We start from the raw sequence: 12,303 nt of genomic DNA on the forward strand, positions 1-12,303 counted from the left end.
TGGCGCCAGACTGGCCTCGCCGGTCTTGGTACGCAGACCTCGTGAATCTGGCGGTCGACGCTCCATGGCGTCTGCCTCTTCGAGAAGATCTTCTGTCTCAGGGACCGGTGTTCCATCCTGCTTTACAGTCGCAGGCTTTGACGGCCAGGCCATTCTCCAAGTCTTCTCACTGTGCACTCACCTGCCTGCTGCCATTCCTGAGCAAGCTCTGCACTGGTGGTGCCCTGATTGACAGCTGAATCAACTATAGGAGACAGTCCTTGTGCTTGCTGGACTTCATTGGGCACCTTTAAGCCGCCTTCACAAAAGTTGAACGTCTTTCCTTGAAGTTCTTGATGATCAGATAGTTGATTGAGGTGCAATCTTAGTTAGAAGCAATATCCTTGCCTGTGAATCCCTTTTTGTGCAAAGCAATGATGACTGCATGTGTTTCCTTGCAGGTAACAATGGTTAACTGAGGAAGAACAATGATTTTAAGCACCACCCTCCTTTTAAAGCTTCCATTCTGTTATTCTAACTCAGTCAGCATTACAGAGTGATTTCCAGCCTTGTCCTTGTCAACACTGACACCTGTGTTAACGAGTGAATCATTGACATGTCCTTTTGTGGCAGGGCTGAAATACAGTGGAAATGTTGTTTTTTTTTGGGATTAGGTTCATTTTCATGGCAGAGAGGGACTTTGCAATTAATTGTAATTCATCTGATTACTCTTCACAACATTCTGAAGCATATGCAAATTTCCATCATAAAAACTGAGGCTGTAGGCTTTGTGAAAATGTATATTTGTGTCATTCTCAAAAATTTTTGCCACGCCTGTAGTACAAAAGAAACTTGCATCTCTTTTTAACAGTGAGTCTAGGGTTGTCTTTAAGATTGTCATAAAGGTGTTCTTTACTGGGCACAAAATTCCATTTGCGGTCCATAACCAAAGTGTTTTTTCTTTTATATTTTTCAGGAAGACTGGCCCCTCCACTCTTGAAACGGTTGAGCTTATCCACAGCCAAGTTAAACAGTCTTGCCATTGGACTCAGGCAAATAGCTGCCTCCTCCCAGGACAGCGTAGGGCATGTCATTCGTAGAACACGAATTGCCAAGGATCTGGAGTTGGAGCAAGTGACGGTACCAATCGGAGTCCTGCTTGTTATTTTCGAGTCTCGACCAGACTGTCTTCCACAGGTATTGTAGTTTAATAAATTAATGTGGTTAAATGGGCTAATAGAGTACTTCAGAGACTTGAGTTAGCGTTGGCCAGCATTGTTTTGGTTTCAGCTGTACTTTGAAAGCTGAATTCCAGGAATTCAACTACTTTTTAAAAAGTGAAGGTAAATGGCGAGGTTGATTTATTAAAGGCAAATATACTGTGCACTTTAAGTGCATTTGCTCTAGATCCAGGGGAAGTGCTGCTGCTTTATATCATCCAATCCTGTGCAAACAAAAAATTTTGTTTTTTTATTATCCTTGTATGTGATTGGGTATTCTTTGCAAAGTGAAGTTTTGCCTCATTTACTAAGCTCTGTAGCAAGTGCACTTGTAGTACACAGTATATTTTCCTTTTGGTAAATCAACCCCTATGTGTTAAGTCCAATGTGGTGCATGACACCTCTTGGGCTTATCTCTATTAACCTGACAAGTTTATTGCTCTGCTGAAGAGACTTCTCTCCGAAGAGAGAAGCACATGCCCGCCTCATCCCTCTGCTGACCATTCACAGAAGACTTTGTATTTTGTAAATGTGTTCAATACCAAGGCTTCTGTGATTGGGCAGAAGGAGGGATGAACGTTGCAGCTGCAGCATTTTTACTGTTGGCGCAGTGACCAAAAGGCCCAGCATCGGGTTCCTGCAACTACAGCAATAGCTATCTTGCAGGAGTACTATAAACCCGTCAGATGTAAATAATAGAGATATGTCCAGGAGATGTCATGCACCTCATTGGACTTAACTCATGGTTTACCTTCACTTTTTACGAAGGAGCTGAATTCCTGGAATTCAGCTTTAAATATCACCACATCTACCTTCCACAAACGTTTTGCTTCCCAGTTTTACACTTGCATCGTCTTCATTCTGTTTTTGAAACTGTGAGAGCCACCAGATTCTATACATACATATTAAACCTAGTGAAAGGCATCAGAGGATACAGGTTCAGCATCATACTTTAAGGTTACCTGGTAGTTATCTGCATTTTGAAAGGTTGGATCCTAATTCTCCTTCTGACCCTATAAAATGATAGGGGATGTTGGTTTATAACACCACCCAGGTTGACAATGGATTAAAATCCAAAAGTTTAATTTACTGTTTCAATATATTTAAGCAGCTTTGTGTGGCTTTAAAGGTATTGTAAACTTCAAATGTTTTTTGGTTGTTTTAGTTTGGTATTAGTGTAGTTATATTCCCTGTGCCGTTTGTTTGCCTTAACTTCTAATAATGGGCTTGCATGCTAAGGCTGCAGTTTGTAGTGCTATGGCTGATTGCCCTATGTCCATGTATTGCTATAGCTAGCCTGTCCCTATTCGGTAAATCAGTGAAGAAAGAAATCATCCAAATGGATCTGGGACTTTGATGCTCATACAAAGTAGTGAGCAGACAAAACGCTCACTGGCTCAGGTTAGACTGCTCACAACAGACAAGGCTACCCTCCATTGGTACCCAGCTGGTTGCCATAGAAGAAATGGAAAGTGTGCCATATGAAAAGATAAAAGTCCACATTTATTCATTTATTTGTGTGCACTAAAAACAGTCACTCTCCTGCAATTACCTTCCATACTAAGATTCACACAGAATAAGCCCATAGTTAATGGGACAGACAATGTCTTGTTCGGAGTCACTCAATGTCCTATGTATGACTCGCCATTTTCTCTATGTTGCATCACAAATGCAAATGATAGGAAACCCTGCATGGTGAGCTCTTTGGTAATTGCTCTGCCTGTCTGTGTCTTTGTCAGATCTAATTACTGTTTAGCTCTCACCTGCACCAGTGCTAGATTGAATCCAGGGACTGTGGGATATTTCGTTTCCTCATATAAGGTGTCTGTTTTCATGTAACAGAGGCCATGCATTAACCTGTGCCGTGCCATACAGCATGCTTTATGTTAAAACACAAACAAAAACTTTTCACCCAGGAATGTGAAGATTTACTCCATTATAGGATGTGCATACAAGGCAACAAATTACTTCATAAAACCACATGATCAATGCACATCTTATTGTGGTGAAAAACACAAGGTACACATAGGAAGGTTTATTATGCCTTTAAGATATCACCTCTGGCCTGCTGCTTATCATCCAAAGATCTTAGCAGGATACATGTAGTACTGAGCTATGCAGTTACAGGCACATCTTTCTTCTATTTCATCCCCCTAAAGTTTCAGGAGTAGAATATTTTGCTGCATCATACTCACCCACAGAGAGTGTCCACACCGCTCTGATTAACATGGCCACTGGGGTGCCATGGTAGCATACATTTATGCACTATTTTATGCCGTTCGTGACATATCAAGGTGAACTCTCTTCCTCTAGTGACATTTTCAGTTATGGAAGGGAGCATGTTAAAATGCAGACTGGAAGCCTTGTGTGGGATCGTGTTCTGCCATTTATCCCAAGGCAGTTTATTGCTCGCAGTTTAAAAAGATTAAAGCGTTGTGTTCTATTTTATTGTAATCTGCCCTGCTGTTAGTGGATAACCACTTTGTTTTGCCCTCCATGTCAGGTTTCAGCACTAGCTATCGCCAGTGGAAATGGCCTTCTGTTAAAAGGAGGAAAAGAGGCTTCTAACAGCAACCAGACTCTGTACCGTCTCACCCAGGAGGCTCTCTCACTCCATGGAGTCAAGGATGCAGTCCAACTGGTATGTACTGGGCTCCTATAAGTACCCACTGGATAACTGGGAAAGGGTGTTTGTATATTAAAAAATGCTAGACTGAAGAGTAGATCAAATAACATTGGGCGCTGTTTGCATTCTAGAAAATGTGGACGTAAAGAAGGCTTCCTGTAGACCATGACCATCAAACTCACAGATGAACATATTATTATATATTTTTTATTTATGATAAAAATATTACATGTAATGTATCATGTAAAGTTTTTCATGTTATGGTAAGAGTGTCCACACACAATATGATTACTGGACAGATTGGGTTCTTTTACATCTAAATTGCCAATCATTTTGATCCCCCCTGAAGCTGATAGGCATCTGCTGGTAAGCTTTAGCAGTAGAGTATGTTCTAAAGACCGTGTATATCTGTCTCAAGATTGGCTAGTTAAATGTCTTTAAATTTTCTAGGTGAACACCAGAGAAGAGGTTGAAGATTTGTGCCGATTAAACAAGCTGATTGACCTGATCATTCCCCGGGGCTCCTCTAACCTGGTCAGAGAGATCCAGAAAGCCGCTAAAGGAATCCCTGTCATGGGGCACAGTGAGGGGATATGTCACGTCTATGTAGACAGCGAGGCCAGTGTGGAGAAAGTTACAAGAATTGGTAAGTGATGATTTCAACTACTCTTCTGGGTGAACTGAAATCTACAGATCTACCTTGTATCTGACATTTCCAGGACCCAACAGGCACCCTGCACTAGTATAGTGCACAGTACTGTTTATATCCTTAAAAGAGAAATGGTTTGGAGAATGGTTTTGAGCAGTCCCAATCCTTTTCTTTTTGGATCCAGCTATTCACACATGAGCACAGCCCGTCTCCACCCCCCACTGTCTGATTGGCTCACTGGCTGTGATTGTCAGCTGCAGGAGCTAATGGCAACCGCTGCTGTATGAGCCAATGAGGGGAGATCGAGACCCGGTAGAGCTGCTACTCTCATACCGGGTCTCGCTGGATAGAGAGCAGGCTCAGGTAAGTATAAGGGGGAGCTGCACCCGGAAGGTTTTTCCCCCTAATGCATAGAATGCATTAAAGTGATTGTAAAGTCTAGTTTTTTAAAAAAAAAAAATAACAAACATGTTATACATACCTCCTCTGTGCAGTTGGTTGTGCACCGAGCAGCCTGGATCCTCCTATTCTGGGGGTCCCTTGTTGCTGCTCCCTCCTATCGAGTACCCCCACAGCAAGCAGCTTGCTATGGGGGTGCCGAGCTGCAGCTCCGTGTGTCTATTCTCCTGATTGACTCACTCACTTTAAATGACAGCCTCAGGAGCCAATGGCACCGCAGCTGTATCTCAGTCATTCAGGAGTGACAACTCCTTTTAAGGTAAGAAAAACCTTGAACCTTTAAAACCACTTTAACCTCTTTGTCTGATCTTGTTGGTTCTACATTCCATGTTTTGTCTACAAGATATTCCTTTGAGGATTCTCAACAAGTTCCCTTCAGGATGCACATCTGCCTTTTTATAAAATGAGCTGGTCTTATTGCTGTTCCATGTATTTCATGCTTGGTGTAACAAGATTAAAGAGGAAGTCCACCCTAACACTAAAATCGCTACATCTACAGGCATCCATGATCTAAGACTAACCTATCTAGCCCTGTAAAGAAGAAATGCATACCTTTTTTCTCTTTCGCTCATTGGTGGACACAGCGATCCATCAGTCATAACTACTGGGTTATATTGCCTTCTGCAGGAGTAAGACAAGGCAGAACAAAAAAAATCTGGCTATGCCCATGGGCCATCCTCAGCTTGGTATATAACCCCCCTCTCTGCTCTAGGTAATCAGTTTTAATCTGTCTAGTCAGGAGTAAGGACCTAGGCTCCTGGCTAGGATCTCTGGTCCTAGCAATTTTTTTTTCTCCTTCCTTAAATCTTTTTTGTTTTTTCTCTTGGGAGATCTACAATCAACCTGTTGCAGTCCCTTTTTGGTGGTCCAAAGGGATACAGTGGTTCTTCCTCCGTGTCCATCATTCCTGTCCATTTGAATGGGGACATTGTATTGCCCTCCATGTGTCTCATGTCGGCTCATCCCAAGAAATTTGCTTTGCATACCTTGTATGTGGTTCATGCGATTCAGGTGTATCTGGCAGCTACTGAGTCCTTTCAGAGGTCAGACTCGCTTTTTGTGGTTACGGATGGACCAAGAAAAGGGCTGGCCACTTCTTTGGCTACCACCTCCAGATGGATCAGACAGATGGTGCCTATCCCATTAAAGGTCAGGTTCCACCTTTCCCTGTCACGGCGCTTTCTACTTGGACACTGAGTGCTTCTTGGGTCTTCCGTCATTAGACATTAATATCGCAAGTTTGCATTGGTCGTTGGTGCATACCTTCACAAAGTTCTATAAGGTAGATACTTTGGCAGATGCTTCTTTTGTCTGCAAAGTTTTGCAGGCTGCTGTTTTAAGAGGTGCTGTTCCCTCTTGAGGGGTGTTTTTCTTTAAACCTTTATTTTTCAGTCGGGGCTCCTGTGTCCTGGTTAAGGGCTCTTATGTTTAGCCTTGGGTTATTTTCTCCACCCCTCATTTTTCTTTTGGCACTGCTTTTGGGCATCCCAGTAGTTATGATTTTTGGAGCTTTGTGTCCTTCGATGAACAAAAGCGAAAATGGGATATTTGTACTTAGCATAAAATCCATTTCTCTGAGTTCGACAGACACAGCACCCACCCCTCTATGGAGTTCTAATACTGCTTGCTACTAAACTGATTACCTAAAGCAGAGAGGGGGGGTTATATACAAAGCTGAGGATGGCCCATGGGCGTAGCTACGTTTTTTTGTTCTGCCTCGTCCTACTCCTGGAGGAGGCAATATAACCCAGGAGTTATGAATTATGGAGCGCTGTGTTCGTCTAACTCAGAGAAATGGATTTTACAGTAAGTACAAAAATCAAAATTTTTTTAAGCCGCTCAGATCTGTTCTCCAGCAACGGAAGCTGGAGCCCGCCAACAACGGCTGGACAATGCTTGGGAAGTGACGTCACCCATAGAGTTACTATGGGGCTTCTGTTGTCTCTTGCCTCCTGCACATGCCTCCACAGCGAACTTGCCACTGACAGCTCAGCGAGGGACTAGAGCGGCTTCAGAAAAGGTATGTATAGCGTTTTTTGTTTTTTTTTTTTTTTTTAACAGGGCTAGATAGGTATGTCTTAGATCGTGGATGTCTGTAGATGTAGCAATTTTACTGTTATGGTGGACTTCCCCTTTAACACCCCATTGGTTTTGATTGCTTTGATTTGTAGTAGTAATGTCATTACCTTTATCATTGTGCCCTAGTGAGAGATTCAAAGTGTGAATACCCAGCAGCTTGCAATGCCATGGAGACCCTGTTGATTCACAGAGATATCCTGAGGACTCCACTGTTTGACCAGATCATTGACATGTTGAGAGTGGAACAGGTAATATGTGCTGTCTGTAACAAAAATGGGGATTCAAGGGTATGGAGGAGGAGAAGCTGTTGAGTTCCTCCCCTTAAATGATGAATGCTTAGAAAACCAAAAAGACTAGAAAGCTTGATAGAGAGGATCCAGTATGAATCTCCTTTCTTTTTTTTTTTTCCTTCCGGTAGACAGGACAGTAATATGACAAAGCTATTTGAGGGAGAGTGATATTCTGCTTTAAATTGGCATTAAACCCAAAATTAAAAATGTAATATAATGCAATTTACCAATCCTTCGATGTGGTGGCTGCATTCGTTTCTTCTTAGCCTTTATTTTCACCTGGCCATTAACACTTAGCTCAGCTGGCAGTATATGATGTCATGGATTAGTATCGCTACTGCTCCCTGTCCAACACCAGAGCATAGGAAGTAGGAAAATGGGCTGGAGTAGGCCGAAATTGAGGAAAGGGTTAATGCCGTGATCACCAATGCAGATGGGGGATGGAGGGGTTAACTTTTACTGCCAGTGACCCCCAAACCCCCCGCCCCCCCACCACCTTCCAGCATTGGTGGTCAGTGGCAGTGAATGTTGACAAGCACCACCTTGCATTAGTCCTCATGGCATTGAAATTCTGACCCACCACTCCCTGCATTTGTGGTAATGGCAGTTAAAGTTTACCCCCTCCACTGGCCACGAAAGTGAGGGGGGGGGGGGGTGGTTTAATAATACTAATACCCAATGCTGGGGGGTTTACTGCACCCACTGACACCTGTGCTGGGGGGTTATTTCTGCTCCCACTGACACCTGTGCTAAGGGTTATTATGGTGTCCATTGACACCAGTGCTGGGGGTTATTATTGCGTGCACTGGTTTCGGTGTTGGGGATCACTATTGTGTGCAGTGACACCTGTGCTATGGGTTATTGTGGCGTCCACTGACACCAGTGTAGGGGGTTATTGTGGCGTCCACTGACACCAATGTAGGGGGTTATTGCATGCACTGACACCAATGATTCGAGTTATTCTTGTGTCCAAGGAGGGGGAGGTCAATTTGGCATATTCTACCTGGGTACTGGTTGATGTTGTCTTGTCCCGTCACTGATTGTAAGTAGCCCTGTCAGTAGAAAATGGCTTGTCTCAACCTTCTAACTGCCACTTTTGTTAGACAACTTGTTGGAATACCAGGAAAAAATGAAGGGGGGGGGGGGGAGCCAAAAAATGAAAGGCTTTTTTCCCTTTTTATTTTCCCCTGGTAATCCTGCCAGAAAAGTTATTTTTTAACTGACCAGGCTGTCCAGCAAAAGCAGCAGTTGGGAGATTGAGACAAACCATTTACTACTGACAGGGGTGCTTAAGAAAATCATGTAACCACCACATCTAAGGACTGGTAAGCTGAAGGAATAATACATTTTTTTTTTTTTTTTTTTTACGATAATAATGCTTTAATATTGCTTTTTTGTGAATTTCATCAACCAGACACGACAAAAACTTTTATTCAATGTACTTCTAAATGGTGGGGTTTTATTCTGTTATATAAAGCATTTTTTTTTTTTTTTTTATGGAAAGGCAAAAAATGGAAAGGCAAAAAACTTAAATTTCATCTTTGCATCTTTTCTTCCAGTTTTTGTAAATTTGTATGTTTTAGCCATGTGGGCACTGATTTTATAAAAGCCGGCACAAAGAAAACTGAAATTAATGTGCAAAATATCCAGTCGGGTTTTATTTTTAATGTTTTGGGAAAAAGAGGAAAGAATGATTGATTGGTTGCAAGCTTATATAGTTAACAAGATGGAGGAATTCCATGGATAATACCCTCATTGCTCGTCTAATGAAAATGTCAAAACTCTTTCCCTTCCCAGGTAAAGATCCATGCTGGCCCCAAGTTTGCCTCCTATTTAACCTTTAGTCCTTCGGAGGTGAAGTCCCTGAGGACAGAATATGGAGATCTGGAATGCTGTATTGAAGTGGTTGATGGTGTTGAAGATGCAATTGAGCATATTCACAAATATGGCAGCTCCCACACAGATGCCATCGTTACAGAGAATGGTGAGTTCTTGTCCTACGAGTGCTGTATCCACATCTATTCCATATGAAGCTGCTAGTGTTTTTCATGTTTTTTTATTTTTATGATAAGCTGGAGATTTCTTGCATCGGGGGGGATCGTACTGGGCTTTTACATCAATTTCCTAAGCTCCTGCAGATGGGGCTCAGTGCTGTCAACCTTAAATCAATATTAAACCCAAAAGGAAATGAAACCTTTATTCTACTACAGCTTAACAATTCTTAGATGTGATGGATGCATTCGTTTTTTTTTTTTTTTTATTTCTTTTCTTTCACCTTATGATCTGACCAGTAAGTCTGTTGTTTTTCAAAAGAACAAGCTCTCTGGCAGATGAAGCATTTATAGGAATGAGGCAAACCATTTGCCACTGACAGGGAGGCTTACAATGATCAACTTTTAATTATGTAAAACCTTTATACAAAAAGTAGAAATAAAATAGCTGTAACTGTTTAAACCGTGTTAACGGGAGTTTGGCTTCAATTTGTTAGCGTATCTAAATCTTCTAGTAGATCTAACACCCCCCTCCCCCAGACTGACGGTGCTGCTGTGCTTGCACCTTCATCTAGAATTTAGCCACTGTAATACAGAAGGTGTGTTACTGGCCAGATCACTGGGTGAATACAGAGGGCAAAACGCTTTAAAAAAAAAAAAAAAAAAAAAAAAAAAACGAATGCAGCCACCATATCTGATAATGGGTAAGCTGCAATAAATTCAATTTTTGGGTTTTATACCACTGTAAGGGCTGTAGACAGAGTTGGGTGTGGTTGTTGAAGGATAGGGCTATCAATGGTACTGGCATCTAAGGAGCAAAGGTGACAACACTGCAATGATTTCACAACTGAAGCAAGAGCATTGTCCACTCTATCAGAGGATGTGTCTATCTCAGGCTGGGTTCACACAAATTCAAATTGGATGCGGGTTTCCCTGCATCCAATTTTCATGACAGGCGAGTGTGACCAGCTCTCAATGGAGCCGGTTCACACAGGTCCGGGGTGGCCACGGTCTGCATTAAAAAAAGTATCCTGTGCATCTTTGGGTCCAAATCGGGTGCAAAATCAGGCAAAAATTCAGACCTAAATCGGTGAACGGACTCTGTGGACCCCAGGCACGAGCCCACGGCCCCATGTGTGTGAACCTGAGATAATGGTTCTACTGGCTAGATTACAAAATTTTCCAGGGGGTACTTACTAAAACCGAGAACCCAGTTTAAAATAGAATGGGCAGTATACATCACATAATGTGCAATCAGGCAGGACATTTTGGGGTGGTGATCTTAGCATGACACAGGAGCCATATGGGGCTGTTGGCTCTTCTGTTTCTCACTCCATTCTCTTATAAATATGAAGCCAAGAAGAAACCATATTGTTTCTTAATGTTTGTAACCATTCTAACCAAGTGGTTCCACTCAGATGGGGTCCCTTGGTGGAACCCAATGCCCTGGCCCTGCAAGGCAAGCTTACTACTTGCAACAATCCTACTAGTAGTAGAAATAATAGATGTCAGTTATTTTTGTTTTTTAGAATAAACTTAAAATGCAAACTTACTGCAGTTGCCCTATCCAGTTTTAGTAGGGTTTTTGGTTTGGTTGCCTCTCCTCAAGATATGCTGTTGTTTAAGGTTTTTTTAAGTTTCTCATGACATTTGAAATTTTGCTTTGCAGAGTCCACAGCAGAATACTTTCTCCAGCATGTAGACAGCGCTTGTGTGTTCTGGAACACCAGCACTAGGTTTTCAGACGGTTATCGATTTGGACTAGGTAACATTGATTATTTAATGCTACACATGTTTGTCTTGTGAGATTTATAACTAAATTTTTATCACCGAAAATAGAATGTCTGTTTTGTTTTTTTATTTTATATTAATTTTCGGCCTTTTTTTTGGGTTATATTGCAAAAAATAAAAACCCTATGGTGATGATATACTACCAAAAGAAAGCTCTATTTGTGGAAAAAAAATTATATAAATGATACGATGCAAATAGTGTTGCATGTCCGTGCAAATGTAGCACAATGCTAAATAGCAAAAAATGCTCTGATCATGAGGGGTGTAAAACCTTCCAGAGCTCAAGTAGTTAAAAACCTCACATTTACCAATGAACACTGTTAACCCATTTACATCTGTTCACGAAGTTACATCTGTTCACGGAGCTGGAACGCTTGTATCTGGATGGACAATTTTGTGAGCTTATGTATTTGCCTAGAGTTGCTCTTTAACGTTTCTCTAGTCCTCGTCCTTCCATATTCTTTAAATTGTATCTTTTTTTTCTTCTCATTTTTCCCCTCAGGAGCAGAAGTCGGTATCAGCACAGCCCGGATCCATGCCCGGGGGCCTGTTGGTATAGAGGGATTGCTCACCACAAAATGGTTACTGCGGGGGGAGAATCACGTTGTCGCTGACTTTTCTGAACACGGCAGCATGAAGTACCTGCATGAAAATATCCCAGTGCCACAGAGAACTGCCAGCTAAAACCCAGACTGTTACCTCTCCTCTCTACCAGTACAGGCCTCCTCTAGAGTCAGGAATCGCTGATCAGTTCCTACACTGCGATAAAGATTGTGCACCCTAGAATATAGCAGAGAGAGTTTTTACTGCCCCCTGTCACTTGTGCACACTGGAGATTGTGGCTGGCTAGGGACTTTGATCATAATTTTAAGCTTTGATTGCAGCACAATCAAGATGTTGGCTTAATAAATAAAATGGCACTTAGAATATGGTTGTTACAAGAGTGACCAAGCATAACCCTTGACGCAGAATTTTACAGTAGTACTGAAGCCTCTGGAGATTTCAGATTTTTTTTAATCCTTTAAATTCCTCTGCCGCCTCCAACCCTTTTCTTTTTTTTTTTGTTTTTGAAAAATAGCAGGAGGAGGCCATTATACTGCATTTGAAGCCTTGTGAGTGAGCAGCAATGCCCTAGCTATAGATGAAATACGGTGCCACGTAGGCAGTAGAATATTGTCACCTTGCCTATTCTAGGATAATACAGCATCTTTGCAAAGGG

The 12,303-nt window shown here is 42.0% G+C and overlaps 1 protein-coding gene across 3 annotated transcripts in view; it reads left to right on the forward strand.

Moving 5' to 3' along the window:
- ALDH18A1 (aldehyde dehydrogenase 18 family member A1) overlaps positions 1-12,303 on the forward strand; it is a 61,506-nt gene extending 49,203 nt beyond the window's left edge. For all 3 annotated transcript variants that reach the window (XM_082269368.1, XM_082269367.1, XM_082269369.1), the window contains exons 12-18: positions 956-1,176; positions 3,703-3,840; positions 4,276-4,471; positions 7,139-7,260; positions 9,100-9,286; positions 10,963-11,058; positions 11,587-12,303. In XM_082269368.1, coding sequence (XP_082125494.1) covers positions 956-1,176; positions 3,703-3,840; positions 4,276-4,471; positions 7,139-7,260; positions 9,100-9,286; positions 10,963-11,058; positions 11,587-11,768 — 1,142 coding nt within the window. In that variant the 3' untranslated portion in view covers positions 11,769-12,303. The remainder of the gene's footprint in view (positions 1-955; positions 1,177-3,702; positions 3,841-4,275; positions 4,472-7,138; positions 7,261-9,099; positions 9,287-10,962; positions 11,059-11,586) is intronic.

Source organism: Pelophylax lessonae, assembly GCF_965119305.1.
Source record: "Pelophylax lessonae genome assembly, chromosome: 9".
Lineage (NCBI taxonomy): Eukaryota > Metazoa > Chordata > Amphibia > Anura > Ranidae > Pelophylax > Pelophylax lessonae.